The sequence below is a fragment of the Chelonoidis abingdonii genome, chromosome 16 (genome assembly GCF_003597395.2).
Source record: "Chelonoidis abingdonii isolate Lonesome George chromosome 16, CheloAbing_2.0, whole genome shotgun sequence".
NCBI lineage: Eukaryota > Metazoa > Chordata > Testudines > Testudinidae > Chelonoidis > Chelonoidis abingdonii.
The window spans coordinates 9,720,890-9,745,236 of NC_133784.1; the positions used below are offsets into that span (position 1 = coordinate 9,720,890).

The 24,347-nt window shown below is 44.5% G+C and overlaps 1 protein-coding gene across 2 annotated transcripts in view; it reads right to left on the reverse strand.

The window, feature by feature from the left end:
* Positions 1-24,347, reverse strand: part of WDFY4 (WDFY family member 4) — a 279,998-nt gene that overhangs the window by 102,116 nt on the left and 153,535 nt on the right. For both annotated transcript variants that reach the window (XM_075072902.1, XM_075072901.1), the window contains exons 35-39: positions 21,665-21,822; positions 16,735-16,973; positions 12,024-12,142; positions 10,147-10,338; positions 8,859-8,998 (exon numbers count right to left, since the gene is read on the reverse strand). In XM_075072902.1, coding sequence (XP_074929003.1) covers positions 8,859-8,998; positions 10,147-10,338; positions 12,024-12,142; positions 16,735-16,973; positions 21,665-21,822 — 848 coding nt within the window. The remainder of the gene's footprint in view (positions 1-8,858; positions 8,999-10,146; positions 10,339-12,023; positions 12,143-16,734; positions 16,974-21,664; positions 21,823-24,347) is intronic.

Below are 24,347 nucleotides of genomic sequence, written 5' to 3' on the forward strand. Positions count from 1 at the left end.
CTCCCTTGGCGGGGGAGGAGGGGTGAGTCTTTGGCATTGCTAACAATAAATACAACCAAGTCTCTTGCTTTCCCATACTTACGCTTCCCACTAGATCCTCACTTTCTATTCAAAAGAGTAACTTTATACAAAATATTTAATATAAGAGGTGCTGCCAATAGTCACAACACTTTCTATTCAGACTTTTATGTTGCAACTATCACCATGGTGTCTAAGTGCAAAAAAACTGGAATTTCTGGATTTTTGCAAATTTAAATTCTCTACCTCACAACTCTATCACTGAGAATCCAGCAGATTTCCAGCAGTTACCCTAGGGTCATGTCTGTACTGCTGGACCTATTCCCCATCTAGTTTCTGGCCAGCTCACTCATGCAGAATACTTCCCACCACACATCTGCTTTCACCTCTGCTGAACTGAACACAGTGACTTGGATATCTTTGTTTCAGAGGAACTAAAGCCTTTTTTTTGTTTAAAGTTTCTTTAACCTTCTCTAGCTTGCCATAGGCCAGTGTAATTTAGCTGTGAGCCAATTATCAAACAAGACAATAATATTATAATGGGAATTGTTTAATATACATCATTAATAGCAAAGTGCCAACTTTCATTGCAGGGAAAAAAAAGTTATGTTGCTATGAGCAGTTTTAAAATGAATATGAGATTCCACACTTCCCTTGTGCATTTAATGGCATGCTAATTTACATTTTAATTACTTCCTAAGAAATCAAAGCATTTGTTGACAGTAGAACATAATGTCAACTTCACGGTGCACTGTTGGTGGATGCTTAATGAACTTAATTAGATAATTAGTTATGTTAATTATCTTTCTATTACGAAGATAAAGATGTTACACAAATGATGCACTTTGCAAAGAAATTTCATAATTATATGTTTGCTTGTTTTAGCTTGGTTTGAAGTAACTGAGGAAAGGCCAAACAGAGTGACTGGTAAGAAAACTATTTGCTTTAAAGTGTTTGTTTCATCTATCCCCATCTTCAGTTCACACACTTTGTAGGATGCTATAATCAACAGGTTCCTTCTGCCTCTCAAATGTTCTGTAGAAATCAGCAGGTTCTCCATTTTAGTTCAAATTCCCTCTGTTGTCCATCTAACAGTATTTATCTCTTTGCTTGAACACCTATATAGCTCACTGCTCAGAACAGGCAGTCTCTCTTTCTGCTGTGGTATCTCCAACACTGTTTGGGAAGTGCAGTGCAAACATCAACCTTAATTTCCAATCCAGAGAGGAGGAAGGAAAGGCTTGTGGTTAAGAAATCCCAACCTGGGATTCAAGATAGCTGGGTTCAAGGCTGGGTTCTGCCACTGCGTAACCCTGACAAAACTCCAGAGTCTTTCTATGCCTCATTTTCCCACCTGTGCAATGGAACTAACCCTCTGTCTAGCAAGGTGTTGTGAGGCTATAGTGATGGGGGCATATAGGCACCTAGCCAGAGGGACATAAAGAATATAGGTGCCGTAGTTACTTCAGTGCAATCTCACTGAAGTCAAGGGTCCCTGTTCTACCCTCAGTCACAACCCTGCCCTGCCACCATTTGTGGGTTTAATGCAAGTGCTGATTACATTCTGTTGAATGTTAGGATCTCGCAGTCAGATTGAGGAGTGTTGGGTCCTTGACCACACGGCCACAAAAGGAGTCTGAGGAGGGGTTGCACACTCTGCTGGCTTTTCCTAGCATGCTAGAGACAGGCTCCCCACTATGCTGCTTCTGCTCCACTTGCTGAGTGACTTCAATACTAGACTCCCCAAGAAGAAATACTGTGCCTGGCCCCATACACAAGAGTCCAAAGATGAGTGAAGACTCTTCGCACCCTCTGTTCACCTCAGACTAAAAAATGACCAGAAAGCTAGTCTGTTGTTTCTGCTCGAGCAGCGTAAATAGCTCAGGCTCAGCTTAAGCTTTTTATTCCGTAGTTCAGAGTTAAAAAGATTTATTTTTTCCCCAGCCCCTCAAGGCATCTTTGCCTTGGAGAAAAAAAAAACACACTGAACAAGATAAAGAATAAGGAACCCACTACAATTATCTCTGGCAGCCCATGCAGTTTGTTAAAGGAGCTAAACAAAATTAATCAGCCAACATTAACCCTAAAATCAAATATAAATATAACCCTGGTACTCCTTCCCCGAACAGTAAAATCCTGTGCAAGCAGATGTGCTGAGGGTCAACAGACTGGCTGGCAGATCAAAACCCTGCAGGACCAAGCATGAGAGCCCTCAGGGCAGATAAGCTCTCATCCCACTCTCCCCTCTGAGATGGCTCTGAAAGGCAGGAATGGAGCTAGACATGGGAAAATCCTTCCACCTCTGCCAGCTGACAGATCTCAAAGAATTGCTGGCTTGGCACAGCACTCCTGTGGCTCCTGCATGGTTATTCAGGCTTCCAAGTAGGAAAAATGGAATCATTACCAGACTGTGCTCATTCTCTCCCTCCTCCCACAAACACCATCAATCAGCTTTGCAAACTCTTCTTTAACCCTGCACAGGTTCTGCAACAAATGCACGGGGGGTGGGAGGCTAGTGGATAGAGCTGGGACATTAATGAGAGAACTCTGCCCATTAGAGTACCCACTGATGAACAGCCGGGCAGTGGGAATGGGGGTTGGATTCATTGTTTGTAAAGCACTTTGAGATCTTGGGGTGAAAGGTGCAGCAGGAATGGAGAGCCAGATCCTCAGCTGGTGTAAATCAGCCCAGCTCAATGGATTAGGATTCTTTTGTGAACAACAATTTTTGGGGGGGGGAAGTTATTAAAAATATATTTTTATTCACATCAAATACAGGTAATTCTCTACCTTCCATTAGCTACATTCTGGGGAGCAGAGGAATAAATTTAATGACTCAACCAGAGCTCTTCCATCTCTGGTTTCTGTGAGGTAAATCATGAGGTCCTCACTGAGTTTTTACTGACTCAGGAAAATTTCCCCTTGATTCCAACAGGAGTTTTGCTCAATTAGAGTCCACAGAACTTAGCCCTGAGTAAAAAGAAACAGGAATTTTGTACTTGGTGCTAGGATGTTTGGGTTTTAAAGGTTTTTTCCCTACTATTTAATCAGTGGTCCTACATTTTTTATCTTATCTTACTGTGATGGAGTCTGCTTATCCTGCACTAGCCCAGACAGAGTTAAGTCCATGTTGTTCACAGAGGCAGTCCCGCCTCTTTGGCGGGACTGAGCATGCTCCAAGCGCTCTAGTAGTATAAAGGGAGGGAACCCAGCTCATTCTGGGCTAGAGGCTGCAGGGGAAGGACCTGCTTGGGAAGCTCCTGTGGAGGGCCAGCCATAGCCCGTGACTGAACTGGGAATTGAAGCTATCCCCATAGCTGATCGAGAGGTCTTTTCCCTCGGTCAGGACCTGCCAAACAGCTGGGGATACTGAGGCAGACAGATCAGAGGTGCAGCCCAGGAGAGTTGTGGGGACTGAAGAACCATACAAGTTCTGAATTATAGTGGCCTCTTGGCGGCAATTAATACATAGATTTATCAACTCCCCCACCACCACTCAGTGTGGGTCATTGGGCCCGATGCTACTGCTTATATCTTATTGGTATGATTCGTTACAACTTCAACCTCCAACAAAGCCCCTTAAAGGCGCATATCACATTAAATAACATCACTATTACTTTATCTTGCAAGATTAAATTCAAAACTTATAAGTCAAAACTTTAACTTAAACCACAATACAAAACAGAAATACTGGGCTTGCTACCAAGCCGCAGCCACAGGAAATCAGGTTCCTGTGCTCTCAAGAGTGAGTTAGCAAGACACACAAATCTTGCTCTCTAACTCCCTGTAACTCTAACTCTTTACTTATGTCTCAGGTGAGATTTTCAGAGGTCTAAGGATGCCTGGAATCTCTGAAAATTCCTGTCACACACTCCTCGAGACTCCTGCCTGTCTTGCCAGCCTGAAGCGTGATTTAGGGTATACTGATAATATTAATTTGGATAATATGGGAATTTAGTTTATTAATGTAATTTTATTTTAATAATATTAATAATAATTAATAGTAATAATAATTAGTATGGGTTTAGGCTCGCCAATCTGTTTGATCAGAAGATAAAAGTTCTTGTGCTGAATCAGGCTTCACAGAATTTATAAAGAACCCTCAGGGGTATGACAGGAAGCTCACACTGAGACAGATATAGCCTTAAAGACTTTTTATTAAAATCAATAACAGTACGTAAAAGGTAAAATACTCAAGAGTTACAAAGTTACAATTGCATTACTGCTATTCAAAAGATACATATGAGAATATAGTATTATATGTAACAAAGCTTTGGTTAATATACTCACACCCTTCTTTGACAACCTGGTGGTAAGAGACACAGGACCAGCCTTGCAGTTCAGATTTCTCAATTCTTGAGTGAGGGATGCAGTGCTTAGAAAATGCCAAGAGCTGTTAAAGCTGACTAGGGTTTACTTGACTATCTTAAACTTAAATCAAAACCTAATAAACAAAGAATAAAACTTAGGGAAACCAAGCTTAGCCTAGGTTCCTTGAAACTTAAAGTTTAAGAAGAACAAGTTTAGTCTACAAATAGTAGCAGCCACCGTAGATATATAGAGTGGAAGTAGTAAGTGAGGCCTTGGCTACACTGGCGCTTTACAGCGCTGCAACTTTCTTGCTCAAGGGTGGGAAAAAACACACACCTGAGCGCAGCAAGTTACAGTGCTGCAAAGCACCAGTGTAAACAGTGCCCCAGCGCTGGGAGCACGGCTCCCAGCACTGCAAGCTAATCCCCATGGGGAGGTGGAGTACCTGCAGCGCTGGGAGAGCTCTCTCCCAGCGCTGGCGCCATGACCACACTCGCACTTCAAAGCGCTGCCACGGCAGCGCTTTGGAGTTTTGAGTGTAGCCAAGCCCTCAGAAATGGAGATAGAGAGAAAAATCGAGATCTAAAGCTAGTGAGAAAATGGAGATCCTCTTTGCGGTGGTTTCCTCTTTTATAGGCCAAACACCAGACCTCCTTCCTCTTATGCCCAAATTTCATTCCTCACCCACAGAAATGTTAGATTACACTTACCCCATAGGCTAGTATGTATGTGTGTATTGATGACGGGTATGTATGTACATCAGTCTCTTGTGGTGTATTTGTTAAGTCTGTGGAAAACCCCCCCTATGCCATTCATCATTGTCTATCAGTCTAAATAAAAAGTCATAGACATAGGCGTGGGTACTCATCTATTTAGGTAACAAAATATAGGTCAACCTTGCTTTCTGAATAAAAGGTCTTAATATAGATATGCTAACTTTGCTTTAGCTTAACATACCGGATATGGCCTGTAGATCTCTTGCATTACAGTCAAACTTATTTTAATACAAATCTATAAACCTAATAGAATACATCAAATAAAAAGATATCTATATCTATATATACACACACATACACAAGCAGGTTAGTCCTATAGACTACAAAACTGAGGTGCCTAAAGGTAGCCACCAACATAAAAATGGCCTGTTCTTCACAGCTGCTAAGCATCCCCAACAGCCACTAAAATTAATTGAGAAATTGCAAGTACTCAGCACCCTTTGAAACTAGGTCACTTTTATTTAGTGGCTAAATGTGGAGTTCAAAGCATAACTTTATGTGGCAATTTTTTTTTAAAAAAGGGCCCTAAATTTGAAAACATTGCCCACAGGTATCACCTATGAGACTGACAGGTTCATTAACAATAGGCTTGGGATACGGAGAGTTTGATTTCAGGCTCTATTTCTGCTTCATAAATACACTGTAATCCTCTTGATTCGGACCCCCTGGGTGAGGACCTGACATCCTGACCATTTAGCTCTACTAAGTAAGAGAAGAATCTGAACTTTTCAAGCAGCATGAAAAGACATAACACAATGCACAATGTAGCACTGAAAACAAACGCAAAGACACAAGTGAGAATCCCTGCATGTCATCCTCCTTTCTCCTTCTCCACAGACTTTATTTGGCAATAGGGAGAAAAGAGCAGAGGTCAAAATTTGATACCGAATTCAATTCCACGTAACCCTAGGCACTGCCAGTAGGTTGCTCACTAAGCAACATTTCCATATGGTCCCAACTTGGCAGCAGGTGTTCCCATTCATTAATATTTAGCTAAACCAGTTCTGGGAACTGTACCAAAGCAGCAGCCAACCCGACCAAAGGCCAACTCCTGTCCACCCTTACTCACATGAGCAGTGCCACTGAAGAAGACAGAGATGGATCTGGCCCCATGAGTTATATTATATCTGCAACTACACCATGGACTCCGTCCACTGAAGTCAAAGGGAGCTTTGCCAATGAGCTCCACAGGATGAGAGCGCCAAAAGCACCTAAGCGAGTTGGGAACACAATGACTGCCAATGTGATCTCTGTTCCTAACTCACTTAGGCACTTCTGGAGATTCTCCTCTAAACTCTATGAATGGATCTTGGACAGAGGGACTGTTGCAGGCTGCAGAGAAGCTTGGCGATCCATTTTCTCGTCTCTCAAGTAGGTCTGGCTGAAAAGTTCTGTTAACTCTCGCAAAGAGAAGTTGGAGAGAGAAGAACATTTGGAATTGTCATTTTGTGGCTCAAAGCGAGGAACAATTTGTCAGTGCTGCAGAGCTGTCAGTCGCTGACATGATAAGGAATAACACCGAATGAGTAATGTTTCCTCCAACCCAGCTCCTTTAATTACAAGCCTCTCCCTTGCAGAAGAGAGACAGAAGATGCAGAAACACCAATTTCATGCACTTGTGCCTGAATAATGTCTCCGTGCTGCCTTTTCCAGATGGCAACCTTTTCACTGGAGGAACTAATGATGTGGGCATATTTAGGGAAAAACCAATAACGGAGTCTTTAACCTTCAACAGCAAAAAGCGTGTTGTACAAAATGTTCCTTGGGATACATTAACAAATATCAATTACATTGCTCACTGAGGTGTAATCAGTTGTAATAATCAAAATTAATTTTAAAAAATAATTAAACAGACCCCAGGGCAAATAGTCGGTGCTCTGGCAGCATGACATCACAGGCTACATGTGTACCTGGGAAGAAGTTGCTCACTCTGTAACCAACAAAGAGATCTTAAGCAGTGAGTAGGACATTATTCAGAGAAACTTTGGTGAGCGCTGTGGTTATATGAGGGCCACCATCTTGGCTGACACACTCAGGGCCGGTGCAACCACTTAGGCGAACTAGGCGGTTGCCTAGGGTGCCAAGATTTGGGGGCGCCAAAAAGCAGTGCCCCCCCCAAATTTTTTAAATGGTTGCAGCGGCCGCTGAGCTGCAGCCCGGCAGCTTAGGGCGCCCCCCGGGTCAGCGCGCAGCCGCAGCAGCCCGGCAGCTTAGGGCGCCCCCAAGGTCAGCGCGCAGCTGCAGCAGCCCAGGACGCCCCGGGTCAGGAAGCCGCCGCAGCAGCCCGGCAACCCAGGGCATCCCCCGGGTCAGGGAGCCGCCGCCGCAGCCCAGCAGCCCAGGGCGCCCCCCTGCCCCCGGGGTCAGGGAGCCGCGGCTCCGGTGGACCTGCCGCAGGCATGCCTGCGGCAGCTCCGCCAGAGCCACGAGACCCGCGCAGGGGGCGGCGAAATGTCCCGGCACCTAGGGCGTCAGAAATCCTAGCGCCGGCCCTGGACACACTGGGGACTGAACCGGGGACCCCCCCACAGATAAAAGCATAAGGAAGTGCAGCTTGACCTAAGGAGCCCAGGCACCCCAGCTGGGGCTATAAGAGAGCCATCTCCTCTGCCAATGAGCAAGGGAGGGTGGAGACCGGTAACGCATTCACCAGTGGATTAAATCCAGGATCCTCGAGGCTGGGGCGCATTGCCCAGGATACTCTACCAGCGCACTGCAACCTGCCCTGCAGCATCCTTTGCCACTGTAGGCCGGGGGCTGTTTAAGAAGGGCCTGCTAACAGCCGCTAACCTGTGCTCTGTATTGGTGGTATGGATAAGTGTCCGCTAGGTGCTTGGAGGGAGCCATGACCCCATTATTGTTTCTCAGCCAGAGAGGATAGGAATACTCTGCTAACACGGTCCGATCCCAACTAATCCAGACTCACTCCTCTTGGGGAGCTGCATGGACAGTCTGGCTGTCCTTGTCTTTCCCTGAGAACAGCTGTGGAACTGATGGGGCAGTGAAATGCATCCCCTCTGGCCTCATACCTGGTATACACACTCCTCCTCCCAGCCTACCTAGTCCCACAGGAGGGGCCTCCAGTGTGGGCAGAGGAGGAGAGGATAGCGCCATGGAGGCAGCTGATGGGGGGGGAGGGGTATACCACAACAGAGAGATGGGGTCCACATAGTGATCTAAGCCAAAAGTAGCAGCAACACCTGGGAATGCCTCACCCCTCTCCTCACTGGAAGAGTGCAATGTTCTATTCTTATTTTCTGCAATTAGACCTCCGTGCAGCAAGGTGTGTAAGCACACACCTAACTTTAAACCCTCTAGGACTAATCACAGGCTTAAATTTAGGTGTGTGATTAAGTGTCTTGCTAAATGAAAGCTTTACTTGATTAAAAGCCTTTTAATAAAGAGGTTGAAACCAAGCCTGCTAAGATTAAAGGAGAGCATACAGGTCAACTACAAGACCTGGGCTTAAAGCTGGGTGAGGTTCTCTGGCCTCTTCTATGCAGGAAGTCCAACAAGATCATCATGATGGTCATTTCTAGCCTGGACATCTATGAAAGGAAGCTTAATGGTAATACGGATGCCTATAATTACTACTACACTTATCCCTATAATTATATAATTACTAATGTGATTCATATGAGAACACCCCAGGCAACCTTAGCTGATGCCTCCTGAACCCAGCCACCCTTAATGGGATCCTCCCAAGGCTTCCGAGTGGGTGATGTAGGATGATAATAGGGAAGCAGAAGTTACCTCAGATTTGCACACTGTTTCCTTTACATTCTTGCCAGGCATCAACCTCCTAGCCGAAGACAAGCTTTCGCTCCAGGAACTGGGCTTGCTCTGGAACTGGGCTGATGTTGCTTTACTTTGGAGAGTCTTCTTCTCAGATGCTGTAGACCAGAAAATAAAATGCTTAGGAAGGAAAGGTGGACCCAAGTCTTGAGCACGAGTGGCAGGCTGGCATCTGTATGGGACGTGACCCAGTATCATGGTGGAAACTCCATGTACTTTGTCCCTGTGCTATCCCACTGGCTCACCAGCATGTGCTTCTCAGGCCCTGTAGCCGGTGGGCCATGTACTAGCTCAGACCATACACTGTACAATTCTGTGCCCAAACACAGTTGCAACCAGCTTCTACTACAAAACTCTATTTTTTGTATTTCCATAAGCTTGGCTAGGGTAAGACCCTCCTCATCCCCACCAACCCACCTGTACTACTTTCTTTCTAACAAAATTAATGGGGTCCAGTGTACCCTGGGTGTAAACTCATTGACCTCAAGAGAATGACACTGGAGGCAACTTAATCCAACATCTCCAAGTGCCGTCCTCTGGGGAGATGGGAAGCACTATTTGGCAAACCCTTAAGAGCTTCTCAGGCTTTTCAAATACTGCAAGGAATGTCAGGAATCATGAGATCATTCATTTGCAGAGAAGCTCACTCTATTTATCTCCAAATGTCTGTAGGTGAGATTTGTATGGGGCTCTACTCAGCCCTTACTCAGTTTATATTCAGTCTGGTACTTATTCCTGAGGGTGTACGATCCCCTGGGGATGGGAAGCAACAGTAGTTTTGAGCCTTTGGGATTGTGGGCTGCTTCAGGGGGCCAAAATTAGAGCAGCCCTGGGAATGCTGTAATGGACAGCAGCTTCCTAAAAGCTGCTCTTCAATCTGGAACTGCCCAGAATCACTGCAGTGGTATATGCTGCCAAGGCTCCCCTCTGGCCCTGGCATGCCCATTTCTGAGGAGCCCTATGCTGTGTGGTTGCACCAGGGGAATCTTCTTCCAGCTCCTTCTGGCACCGAGTCAGTCCCTGTACACCACCAGAGCAGTGTAAAGGGGCTGGCGTGTGGGACAGAATCTCTCCCTCAAATTCTGGAGTTGGACTGAGAAAAAACACAGAGTGAGGACCCAAGGTATCTGGGCTGTGATGTGCAATGGGAGATTATAACTGAGGCGTCAGCATCCTTCCATTAATCGGGATGCTTCCTGCAATGCTTTTGCTCGCTGAGGTAAGTGCTCCATTAAAGAACAGAGACCTATGAAGTGCTGCCAAGCCTTCGTCATCGTCTCTTCCCACAGAGGAGTGATCTCAGCTATCTTCACTTCCTTCTCTCTGTCTCCCGGCTTCACAGAGAGATCCATCTTGTAGGTGTCCTCCAGGACCTGCCACCTCTGGGAAATGAGCTGCTTCCAGATGACTTCGACTGTTTTCAGAATCTCTTGCTGAACTAGAAACCAAAGAGCTGTCAATGAGGAACGACCTTCTGTTTGAGAATATGAAGTCAGCAGCATAGGAGCCAAAAGTGTCTCTCCGTTATACTGGTGCCAATCTGGAGTGACTCTATTGAAGCCACTGGAGTTACTCTAGATTATCACCATTTTGTGCACTATCTGCAAAGGCCTCTTAGCTTCACTACTGACTGTCTTGTGGAAAAACAATAGGACCTTTCTTCCTCCATATTCAACCCCCAAAATACCAGTGGGAATAACAGCTGACCCCATCATGCATTGCTCTGGATAAGCACCTGATCAGCTGTCTGTGGACATTTAACATTTGATGTATAACATTTAAAGCACGTACAGGACATTTTTTAATCCTTGAGACAGCGTCAATAGAAACCCTGGTAGGATGTGAGCCACACATCAGGGACTGTAAAACTGTTGTGACCATTGTGACTGGATGTTCTACATGGAGATGCAGAGCTATTTTGCTGACTCACTCTGGAAACTAGACCAACTGGATCACAGCCTGAGTATAAAAAATTGAGCATCTCTCTAAGGCAAAGGAGAACGCAGGGAAGAGTTAAAAAGTTCAGCAGGGAAAAATCTTAGAAATAGCCAGCTCTAAAGGGAAGTCAGGCTAGGGTTTATGTTTGTGGTTATCTAAAAATAACAGGAAACCCCAAAAGAGAGGGGGGGGGCAGGAGGGGATATAGTTTGGACAATAACCTTCGATGTGAGTAATCTGTGGAGAGCAGAGATAACTTATACCGCCTTAAAGAGAAGCTGGAGTAAGTGAGCTAAAATAACCCCTTGTAAAATTTTCTGATATTTAACAAGTGCCAGACCAAGGCAGAAATTGCCGAGTGTCCTGCTCTCCCAGTTGGCTGAGCTGCCAGACTGCTGGTGCCACAAATACTGTCACTTTGCAGGAACAACAGCAGCTGACAACGGGAGGCTCAGAAATATCAATTTTAATTAAAAGCTTCATTTCCCAGTGCAGGCCCTTTCCCACCCCTGTGCTAGGAGAGGGGCGACTCGCCGTGGGAGGCTCCGTAGGCTGCTGCGCTGAGCAGAATGAGAGTGGCAGCTCTTTCAGAACAGGGAGCCTTTTAAAGTAAAGTAAATTGCATTGAAAAGCTGCTTTAAATCCCCAATTCAGTACAGCAGCCCACAGAGTCAAGTTTCTTCTCTCCCAAGAGAGGGGTGGGAAATGAAGCTTTTAATTAAAATTGGAATATCTGAGCCTCCTGCTGTCAGCTGCCATTGTTTTTGCAAAATGACAGAATTTGTGGCAGCACCAATCCTCACAGGGCCTTACGTATGATAGAAGACTTATTGTACCCATTTCACAGATGGGGAAACTGAGGCACAGTGAGACTTCCCAGCACCACAGCAGATCTCAGGATCAGAACTGGAACTAGGAATGTAGACATTCCAGCACCTACTATCATTCTCTGACCACCACATCACAGATCCCTCTGTCCTCTGTGGTAGCTGTTACACAGCAAAATATCATGTTATTTCCATTGTTTCATGCAGTGTTGCTGTAGGTGTGCTGGTCCCAAGGTATTAGAGAGATGCCTTGTCTTTGCTATTTCCAAGTACTTATCTAAGTTGCTTGGAAGGTCTCTTTAGACCTGCTCCTTGTCGTGCTCCTCTGGGGCAGTGAATTCCTTGGGTCATACGTTACCATTGCCTGGAGCAGGGTGACTGTCCCCTCTCTCCTTTTCCTCTTCACTCGGGGCCAGGAAAATTTGGCGATAGGAAGCCAGTGTTGGTTTTGCATCCACTCCAAACCCTTCTGGATAGCTGGAGAAAACAGAACAACAGGCGGCATGAGAAACACAGACACTTTCAGCATCCCATCAACACGAGGAAAATGAACACTGCACACTCCAGGAATTTCCACCTAACCTTGTTACTCAAAAGCCAATATTCCCCAACCTCTGTATCTACAATAATCAGAGCCCACAGCTCTTTCTATTTGTAGCTCTCAAAGCCCTTTACAATAGAGGTTAATAGCATTAGTCTAATTTTACAGAGGGGAAACTGAGGCACACAGAGGCACAGTGATTGGACCAACATCACCTAGCATGCTAATAGCTAAGCTAGGAATAGAGCCCAGATCCCCCCAAAGTCCCAGTCCAGTGCTCTACCCATTAGGCCACATTGCCTCCCATCCTGTACTTAAGGTGGGAGGCACAATCACTATAGAGCCACAATTGAGCTTCTGATGACTGAGAATGGCCCAATAGTGTTTGCCACCATCACACTGATCGCTCTCTCTTGTGAGCTATATACCCCTTTCCCCCACCCTTCATCTGTCCTGTCGATTTAGACTGTCAGCTCTTTGCAGCAAGGACTGTCTACTGCTCTGTGTCTGTACAGCACCTAGCACAATGGGTCCCTGCTCTTGGTTGATCCATAGCGAAGACCTAGTAAATGTGGTTGACAATAGTACTGAGTGCCAAGACCATAACAAACAAGCCTTTGGGTTAAAAAAAGAACTAGATAAGTTCATGGAGGATAGGTCCATCAATGGCTATTAGCAAGGATGGGCAGGGATGGTATCCCTAGCCTCTGTTTGCCAGAAGCTGGGAATGGGCAACAGGGGATGGATCAATTGATGATTACCTGCTCTGTTCATTCCCTCTGGGGCACCTGGCATTGGCTGCTGTTGGAAGACAGGATACTGGGCTAAATGGACCTTTGGTTTCACCCAGCATGACCGTTCTTATGTTTGTAAACTTTTTTGGAGTGATTTTACCACAGTACGGAGTAGGAGGAGGCAGGAAATTCAGAGGTAAGGTGATAGTTAAAAGAAATCCAACCATGGTAAGGTAAGAAATGGATGGTTAATGCATATGAGCAACCTTAACTCTGCCTTGTAGTGATGCCATAAACAGAAGAATAATGGGGAAAAAATCTGATCTGTCTAAAAATCAATTCAATTCAATGTGAGTCCACAAACACTACAATGCCCCAGTCATAGTGGTATGTTATTGGATGGCATCATTACAGGACTTAAGTCTGTTTTGGTGCCTTACGTAGCCATTTCTTACACTTAAAAGTAAACCAAAGATGTGAAGGTAACAGTAACCCTGAATTTCCTGGGTTTGTTGGGCTGGTTTTAGGATAATTGCCATGTTGTTATAATGTTTTTTACCTTTACATTACTGCTACATACTCTCAACCTTAACTCCATCTTAACAGTTTTTGTCTAGGAATTATCAAATTGGAAGAAGAACAAAAACAGATCTGGAAAAGCCATGCAGAAAAGTGGCTCACCGCAAATGTTCTGTTGTTTCACTGGATTCAGTTTATGTGGGATACCTTAAATGGATTCCTAAACCTCTACAGAGCACAGAAAGTGACTAGTTCTAGCACCATTCTGATGAATAAAGAAATGCCAAGCACTTGCTTCTTTTGCCACAAAAAGACTCTAAAGTTACCCTGCAAGTGAAGTCAGTAAGAATTCCTTGGGTACATTATCTGTGAGAAAAGTCAACATGCTGGAGGGGGGATTCCTAGCGCTGCTGAAGTCATCACCAAACTCCCATTGATTTCAACAGAGCCAGGACTTCATCCCCGGTGTCCAAGAAGCAGCAATAATAGCAGTGCACTGAGAGATGCTTTGAAAGACTCATGCATTGGCTTTATTTGCCTTAGCCTAGCAGCACAGGTACTGCCATGGTGGAGCAGAATGGTCCATCTGAGTCCTCAGTCTCCAAAATTAACCAGTAACAGATGCCCCCAGAGAATGGCCACCTCCATGCACGTATAATGCATCTGAATAACAGTATTATATCATGGGGAGGAACGATTTCCAGACTCCCATCTGGTGAGGAGTTCATAGGTCAATCCCAGTAAAATCAATCCAAGATCATGCAACTGCAACTGTTTTTCTCAACAGCAGAGGCCGATTGTAATCTGAACATTGCTGGGAAGGTACAGCAGATGCATGAAAATGCTCATAAACATCCAATTCACAGTAGCAGTTAAAGAATCTCTGTTATACACTCTACAGGGTACTCCCTGTTTGCCCTCAGGAGCTTTCACCAATTTCTCAGCTATCTAATCCTGTTTTGTCTACTAAACAATTGCTTCAATATTATCCTGCAGCAGTGAGCTCCTCAGGTTAACAGTATGTTGTTGGGGGGAGGGCATTTCCTTTCATCTGGCTTTTGTTGTGGTGCCTTTAAATTCCATTCATACCTCCTGAGGCCTTTCTGTGTGCAGAATTCTTGAGGATGAAATCACTGCAGCTGTCTGCTTTTCTGCACTTCAGAAGCAGCAGCACAATCTAATGGTCAGAGCGAGGGATGAGTCAGGACAAGGACTCACTGTATGACCAGGAGCATCTCTGTGCATATTTTCTCACCCATCACAGGAGTGGCAATGCATTGGCACCATTGTAAATGTGCTTTGAGATGCTAAGGGGTAGGGTGTTGCAGTGGTGCCTAGTTTCACAGCATTTGGAAATAAAAGAGGAGCCCTGATTAGTTTCTCTGTTATTCCTAGAATTCCTTCTTTTTGTTCTGCCTTGCCTGCCTCCTTTACAGAGATCATACTCAGTAATGATTCCCCCCCACTTCATTTTTGCTTTCTGGAGAATTTCATACAGCAGCAGAAAATCCCAGAATCCAAGCACAAAACATCATAACTAGGGAAGAACAAAGCATTTGCATGAAATAGGAACCAGCCATGACCTTCCCCAGATACAAGTGACATCCACACATGCTCTTTTGTGTTGTTGTTGTCGTCAAGGTTAGAAAGTTCAGAAATGATCTGCTCACTCATTTTTCATTTGCACGTTCTCTCTGCTATAAGCCTACCCCGATCACCTCTGAAGTGGCCTCGGATCTGAATGTTGTAGCTGGCCCCTACACCTATATCCCCACAAAGCTGTCATTAGTTTATAATGAAAGTTGCTACCCATGTTACAAAAGACGACATGCCATTACCAGAAACCCAGTGACCACTACGGAAATCGCGCATAAAGATTACACCAACAATGCCGACTGCTAGTTTTCCCACACACCAAACAGAGAAAAATCCTCACAGGTCAACTCCCAATGAACCCGAACTGCCCTGCAACAAAACATTCCCTGACAACTTCAAAACTCGCACCAACACTGGTCAGCCATCCCATAACCTTCTCATAAAGTCTGATCCTGCACCTACTGAAACCAATGACAAGACTCCCAGTGAATTCAATGGGCGTAGTACCTTGCCCACAAAAAAAAACATCCCTAGATTTGGAGGGATAGTTGAAGTCTGGAGACATATTTGCAGACTGGGCCCCAGTCTAGTCTCCGCAATTGCATGTTCTGGCCTCAGCTGGAAGGGGCAGTGCCAACACATACAGGAAAGCTTATTCCTGTGAGATTCTAGACTGGGTTAGGCAACCTATGGCATGCGTGCCGATTTTCAGTGGCACTCACACTGCCCGGGTCTTGGCCACCAGTCTGGAGGCCTCTGCATTTTGATTTAATTTTAAATGAAGCTTCTTAAACATTTTAAAAACCTTATTTACTTTACACACAACAATAATTTAGTTATATATTATAGACTTATAGAACGAGACCTTCTAAAAACATGAAAATGTATTACTGGCAGGTAAAATCTTAAATTAGAGTGAATAAATGAAGACTCAGCACACCACTTCTGAAAGGTTGCCGACCCCTGTTCTAGACCAAGTTCTGAACCATCAGAGGTTTTAGATGGGTCAGACAAAATTCACATCAGTTGGGTGTTTTCTGGAGGTTTTCTCAATCACTTTTCAAAACAACAAATGGAAATCAAGAGTTCCATTGCTAATAGCTGGTGCTCCTCATTATACATACCACTGTATATATTTTTAGACAACACCGTAGCAATATTAATGGTAGAAGTTGTTCCATCAAAATGTATTTTTAACAGGAAAACAAGTTTTTGACTACACAGAATTTTTCACAAAAACATGCCATTTTCAACTAAACGCTTGCAGGTTCTCGTAAAACTATTGACATTTTAAAATATTTTTTGTCTTGTTGAAACTGAAATTAAGAAATCTGTTTTATGTTTTTGTCAAAAACTTTAATGAGGGAAAAAACCCCACATGCCGCTCAATTTAGTAATTTTAATGGGAGCAAACCAGGAAGGAACTGTGCACCTATGCAAGCAATTACACATGTAGTACCGGACTATTAGATTGAGCCAGTGATTTCTTAGGATGTAATACATTCTAAATCTCAGATCCTCAAGGCACTGAGTGCTCTCAACTTCGACCGTTCAGAGCCTTTGGCACCATGACCTTAAAAGAGTATGTGAAATCTTTCCTCTTCTGTGTGCACCACCCACTGCAATAAATATCAGGAGAGAAAGTTAATCAGAAGTCACACCGAGTGTAGTGCATGTACCTCCCAGAGCTCAGCTGACACAGACAGTGCATAAGGCAGATGGTGAAGCTAATATTTGAGTTGTAAGTTGCAAAGATGACGTCCCACTGTTCCTGCAGGGTGTGGAGGGTGTTCAGGAGACTCAGCTGTTCAGGCAGTGATTGCTGTGGCCTGGACAGACAATACAGGATGGCTCGGTTTAAACTGCTGTACAGGGTGCTGATGACAGTTTCCTTTTGGGAAAAGGTGTTCTCCATGACCTGTTAAAACACAGCAAAGCGTGATCTGGCACATGACTGGTACAAGACCCTTGTCCGTTTCGTTGCACCTCTCCCACTTGGGCTTCTGTACGGTCATTCTATCATGACGTCCCCTATGATCTATGGGACAAAACCATTCCCCAGAGTTACAACAAGGATAAATCTGGCCCTGTTAAAGAGGAAGCCTTTAAACACTGACACGTTCATTGTCTCCCAAAGTGACTATTTATCTTCGTGGGGGGAAGGAGGGTCTTAAAAAGTGGAATTTTCAAAAGCACCGAAGTGACTCAGGAGTAAAATTCCCAGGGTCCTTCAATGGAACTTGTGCTCCTCAGGCACTCCTGAAAATTGCTCCCACTATTCATTGATTCATAGGCAACAATTAAAGGTGAATCAAAGTGAGTCTAAGCTGTTGCAGGTAACAACTTTTCCTGGCTACTTCGGCACATAAGTTACTACAGCACAGATGTTCTCAGAGGTAGGCTCAGACCTAGTTACTACCGTGTAACTTATTCTCCCATGCACATTCTTGTTTAATCTGAGGACCAACTTCAGCCTGGTCCTTACACAGAGGTGCAGTGAGTTAGGCGGCATGGGAGCCTTTCCCCTTGTGCAGCCCACATAATATCCAGGCAGGCTTGCAGCCCCAGCACTCTGGGGAAACACAGTTCCCTCCTTATTCCTCTGGATCTTAAAGCAGCCCACAAGGGGCAGGTAGGAGGCCGTTTCCTGATGCACCATCCAGTGGCGCTAACCCAAAGGGCATGCCATTTCATCCATCCGGGAGCACTATGCAACTAGCTCCATATTATTATCATATATTTGTTGCTGCTATTTTGGCACTGTGCAAGAGACAGAAATACAGACAGTCTCTTCTAGTTTGCCAAAACTTTCCACTGCAGAGCAACAGTAACTAGCTGTGTTATACACAGTGCAACTTCAAAGCACCCTAACCTTCTGGTGTGCATGGCTGGGGATTTCCTGACTGAACAGCCTACCAGGAGAGCTCTGGAGCGAGGGATCAGTGTCAAAGAGAAAACAAGCATCTCAAGGAAGAGAAATGAAATCCCAGCTGAAATAGGATCAATGAATCCTCAAGCTGGCTTAGGGTAGATTTTCCAAAGCCATCAGCACCTGCATCAAGGGCCAGGATGTCGATAAAAGCTCAGCTTGCCGGGCACTGGGCACTTTTGAAAAATCTGTGGCTAAATGGCAGCTAGGCTCTTTGGAAATCTGGCTGAGCTCTGGAAAATCTTGCCCATATTAGCTGGATTAAATGCCAAGTAGGATGCATAAATAATTTTTTTAAGTCCACTCCTAGTCCATTCCTTGTACTTTCAAAAAAGAGACACTGACAAGTATTGGCAAAAAGAACAGGAGTACTTGTGGTACCTTGGAGACTAACAAATTTATTTGAACATAAGCTTTCGTAGGCTACAGCCCACTTCGTCGGATGCATAAAACGGAACATACAGTGAGGAGATATATATGTACACATACAGAGAACATGAAAAAGTGGGAGTTGTCCTACCAACTCTGAGAGGCTAATTAATTAAGAGAAAAAACCTTTGTAGTGATAATCAAGATAGTCCATTAAAGACAGTTTGGTTTACCATTCTGATACTTCGACTTTTCTTTACTTGCAACACCCAGTCTTAGAAAGTTAACAATAAAATGCCTATGCCCAGCAATTTTGTGTTTCCTCATTTATCCAACTTTATTGGTCTTCGCTGAATGGGATGGGGGGCGGAGAGGAGAACAGATTGCCACATCTGAACCATTCTTTTCAGATGACAAATCTGTAGAACTGTTCCAGATTGAAGTGTCAATAGATGTGGTTTTAGAACAAACTGACAAAATAAACAGTTATAAGTCCCCAGGACCAGATGAAGTTCACCCACGACTTCTGAAGGAACTCCCATGTGAAGTTGCAGAACTACTAACTGTGGTAGTAACCTGTCACTTTAATCAGCTTCTGTACCAAATGACAGGAGGGTAGCTAATGTGACACAAATTTTTAAAAAGGGCTTCAGAGGTGATTCTGTCAATTATAGGCAGGGAAGCCTGACTTCAGGACCAAGCAAATTGGTTGAACTCTAGTGAAGAAAACAGATAAACATGATAGAGAGGGAAAGAGTCAGCACAGCTTTTGTAAAGGGAAGTCACGGCTCATCAATCTATTAGAATTATTTGAGGGCGTCAACAAGCAGGTGGACAAGGGTGATCCAGTGGTTATAGTGTACTTGGACTTTCAGAAAGCCTTTGACAGGTCCTTCACCAAAGGCTCTTCAGCAAAGTAAACAGTCATGGGATAAGAGGGAAAGTCCTCTCCTGGACCAGTAACCAGTTCAAAAATAGGAACAAAGAGTAGGAATAAATGGCCAGTTTTCACAATGGAGAGAGGTAAATAGTACAAGGCCCTAAGGAGCTATACTGGGACCTGTGCTGTTCAACATATTCAGACATGATCTGCAAACGGTGGTAAACAGCGAGGTGGCAACATTTGCCTATGATACAAAATTACTCAAGGTAGTTAAAGTCAAAAGTTGACTGTGAGGCGTTGCAAAGAGATTTCACAAAACTGAGTGACTGTGAAAAAAATGGCAGATGAAATTCAATGTTGATAATGCAGAGTAATGCACATTGAAAAAAAAACAGTCCAAACTACACATACAAAATGATGAGGTCTAAATTAGCTGTTATTTGTGGATAGTCTTCTGAAAACATCCACAGGTGCAGCAGCAGCCAAAAAAAGCTAACAAAAATGTTAGGAACCATTCGGAAAGGGACAGGTAAAGCAGAAAATATCATAATGCCACTATATAAATCCAGGGTATGCCTACACCTTGAATATAGTGTGTAGTTCTGGTTGCTCCATAAAAAAAAAAAAAAAAAAGGTATATTAGAGTTGGAAAAGGTGCAAAGAAGGGCAACCAAAATGATTAGGGGTATGGAACAGCTTCCATATGAAGAGAGATTAAAAAGACTGGGACTGGGCATCTTAGAAAAGAGAAAAGGAAGATGATAGAGGTCTATACAAATCACAAATGGTGTGGAGAAAGTGAATAGGAAGGTGTCATTTTCTCCTCAAAGCAAGAACTTGGGGGTCACCTGATGAAATTAATAGGCAGCAGGTTTAACACACACAAAAGGAAGTATTTCTTGGCACAATGCCTAGTCAACCATGGGACTTGTTGCCAGCAAATGTTGTGAAGGCCAAAAGTATAACTGGTTTCAAAAAAGAACTAGATAAGTTCATGGAGGATGGATCCATCAATGGCTATTAGCCAAGATGGTCAGGGACACAAACCCATGCTCCGGGTGTCCCTAAGCCTCTGACTGCCAGATACTGGTACTGGATGACCAGGACCGGCTCTAGGCACCAGCAAAGCAAACATGTACTTGGGGCAGCACAATTCCAGGGGCGGCACTCTGGCCTTTTTTTTGGCTTGGGCAATTGTGCTCTCGGAGCTTTTTTTTCACATCCTTAGCTCCATACCTTCTGTCTCTCCATGCCTTGGCTCCATCTATACAATGGGGATAAAAGCACTGTCTTGTTATGGACTGGGACATAGGCTGTCTTGCCTAGTGGGCAGAGCAGGAGTCAGGCCTAGTGGGCAGAGTAGGCATCCAGGGTGAGGAACAAAGCCAAGAGTCAGCACCAGAGTCAGCTGCCAGTTACCAGAGCCAGGGGCCAAGCCAGAGTCAGAATCAGTAATCAAAGCTAAGGACCAGAACCGAGGTCAGATACCAAGTGCCAGAGTCAAGGTCAGAAGGTGGAGACCAGGGTCAGAGCCAGGACTGGTCACTGATAACTGAAGGTGAGGTGTAAGAGCAGGAACTGGAGGAGAGGGAAGGATCAAGCATGAAGCAGGAACACGGTGGGAAGAGGAGCAGAGAAAGAGGTAGGCACAAGCAGGATCCACTGCAGCCACATCAGGAAACCACCTTGTTGCTCAGACAAACTTCCTGTGCGTCCTCCTGGCTTAAATAGCATAGCTGGACCAATCAACTGAGCCAGGAGATCCTTCAATCAGAGCTCCCATGGGGCATACCTTGGCTGGGGCTATAGGGCCTCTCAGCCCAGCAGGTTTCAGTAGGTATTGAGCAGAGGTCAGGATACAGCAGCTGTCGGGGGTGGGTGGGCCTTAGGCCTCTGTTCAAGACCCAGGACATCGCATCTCCCACCTCACATTAGAGAAGATGAACTGCTCAGATACTAGAGTAAGAGAGGCCAGATAATTATTGAAGCTAGATTCACATGTTGTACAGCTCTAAAGTTCTTAGGCTGTAAGCTGTTTCAGGCAGTGACTGTGGGACCCTGGTCCATATCTGGAGCTCTGTGGTGGCACAGTAACACAAATGATCATAATAAAAAGGGGACCATTCTTTGACTTTTTAAAAAAAATTGCTCAGTGACAAAGGGTTGGATTTTTGTAAAGATATTTTGAAACCTGAGGGTCAACAAGTGAGATGGTGTGTTACCCAGGGCAGGAACTGTGGTTGTCTGGGTGAGTCTGTACCATGGGGCTCTGATCCTTACTGAGGCCAGTGCAATATAAGCAATGATGATGAGAAGCCAATGGATCATGTCCTTTGTGTTGTGAACTCCCAGATCTCAGAGCCAGCATGACATAAGAAACATCAAAATACATCAACAACAGCGGAAGGAACCCCGCTGTCCCACTTACCAACATGATCTGCTCGCCAACAAAGAGCAGGATTTGCTTAGGATCTACAGCAAACATTCCACTGTAAAGCTTCTCCACCAGCTTCTGAGTGAAATAGGAAACGTTTGCCACCAACATAGGCACAGCCACTTCCGCCCCGCCATGAGGGTCACTGCTGCCTGCAGGGAATACAACGAGAGGACAGTTCGGTCACATGTTGGAGCACAAACTATGCTGCCGTTGTGCTGTCCCATCTCAGGCGGGGATCTTGGGGGACTCAGACAGGAGACCCCCTGTGATGTTACTGATACAACTCGCAACCGTATAGATCATTGTTGCAACCACTGTTATATATTTGCAGCAAATATTTTAAAAGGTTGTCATGTAAGGTGTCTATGAAAAGGTTATAATTTGCTGATTATGATTGTGCTATCTGTATGGGTGTATTATTTTTGTAGTTGAAGTTGTGAATATTGGCTCTGTACTTGTATATCAGTATGTTTTGATTCTAAGTAGCCTCAGTGAAGCATTTGGTCAGCTTCTTCAGAAGGGACTATTCTTAATAAGTGCCCAGACAAGAAACACTTAGCTGACAATGAACTTTGGGAGATGCCAATCCACGTCTGAGCTCTCCTGGGAACGTTCAAACTAACATGTAAACAATGGCGTCCACCTGTAAAGAACTGAGTCATGCATAGACATGTGGCTTGCCCATGTTACTCCATGCTCCATCTTGCTGCTGTCATCGTCCACAGGGCAGAGAATATAAAAGGCTGCTGCATCTCCTCCATTTGGTTTTCAGTCCTGCTTCTTGCCTCTGGAGGAATTTTGCTACAAACTGAAGCACTGAACAAAGGACTGAATGACTCATTCCAGCTGTGGATGTACTCCAGAGACTTGATTTGAAGCTGCAGTTTATTCAATCACTGCTACAAGCCTGAACTAAGAACTTTGCCATTACTGTATGTAATTGATTCCATTTAACCAAATCTAGCTCTCATCCATATCTTCTTCCTTTTATGAATAAACCTTTAGATTTTAAATTCTAAAGGACTGGCAACAGCGTGATTTGTGGATAAGATCTAACTTGTATATTGATCTGGGTCTTGGGCTTGGTCCTTTGGGATCGAGAGAACCTTTTTTCTTTTACTGGGGTATTGGTTTTCATAACAGTTCATCCCCATAATGAGTGGCACTGGTGGTGATACTGGGAAACTGGAGAGTCTACGGAAATTGCTTGTGTCACTTATGGTTAGCCATGTTCTTCTCTGTTTGGCTGGTTTGGTTTGCCTTGGTGTGCAAAGAAACCCCAGCCTTGGGCTGTAACTGCCCTGCTTCAAGCAATTTGTCCTGAATTGGTACTCTCAGTTGAATCCCACCAAAGCCAGCATCATTACATCCCCCAAGAACAATGCAGGTGCTACAGCAATGAATGTTACTGACTTAGTAATGGCATAATTCCATCGGCCAATTTGGAATCCATCCCACGATGGATTGTTCCTCACTATCATGCCGAGACACAAGAAGGAGAGCTAGTAAGTCACCCACTCCTCTTCCTGAATCACTTTAGGTTTTTCTTAAAAAAGTTTCCCACTGAAGTAATGCCCAGGTGCAAGCCCACTCAGGTCTCATCTGAAATCATAGCTACAGCTACTATGCCTGTAGACTGGTAATAGCACAGCCAGCTAAATCCTATTTTGGCTTTGCTAGATTGCATGCTTCAGCACTGTCATAAACAAATAGTTAAGGGTTAATGTCTCTTTCACCTGTAAAGGGTTAACAAACAGGGAACCAAAAACACCTGACCAGAGGACCAATCAGGAAACAAGATACTTTCAAATCTCGGTGGAGGGAAGCTTTTGTTTGTGGTTTTGGGGTTTTGCTTTGTTCTCTCTGGGTCCTGAAAGGGACTAGACGTGCAACCAGGTTTCTTGCCAATCTCCCTGCTACAGTCTCTTATATATTCAGAATAGTGAGTATTAAGTAGAAAGGCGGTTATAGTCTTTTAATTGTTTTCTGTATTTGCAAATGTTTAGTTTGCTGGAAGTATTTTAAATTGTATTTTGCTGGGGGGAGGCTTCTCTCTGTTGTCTATAAGCTGAAAGACCCTGTAATATTGACCATCTAGATTACAGAGACAACTTTTACTTTTTTTTTCTTTTTATTAAAAGTTTTGCTTTTTAAGACCTGTTTGATTTTTTCCCTAATTGAGGCTCAAGGGAATTGAGTCTGTACTTACCAGGGAAGTGGTGGGAGACAGGGAGAAAGAAGGGAGGGGAAAAGGGGGAATCCCTTTGTTTAGATTCACGGAGCTTGAATCTGTCTATTTCTCCAGGATAGCCCTGGGAGGGAACGCCTGGGAGGGGGAGGAGAAGGGGGGGAAATGGTTTATTCCCCTTTCTTGTAAGACTCAAGGAATTTGGGTCTTGGGGTCCCCAGGGAAGGTTTTTTGGGGGCGACCAGAGTGCCCCAAAACACTATATATTTTTGGGTGGTGGCAGCTTATCAGATCTAAGCTGATAATTAAGCTTAGAGGAATTCATGCTGGTACCCCAATTTTTTGGACGCTAAGGTTCAGATTGGGGATAGAATACTATGACAAGCACCACTCTCACTAAGCATGTTTTAACAACAGCAATGCCTAGAGCTTTTCAAAGGAGGCCAGAATCATTACCCACATTTTACAAATGGGGAAATCAAGGCA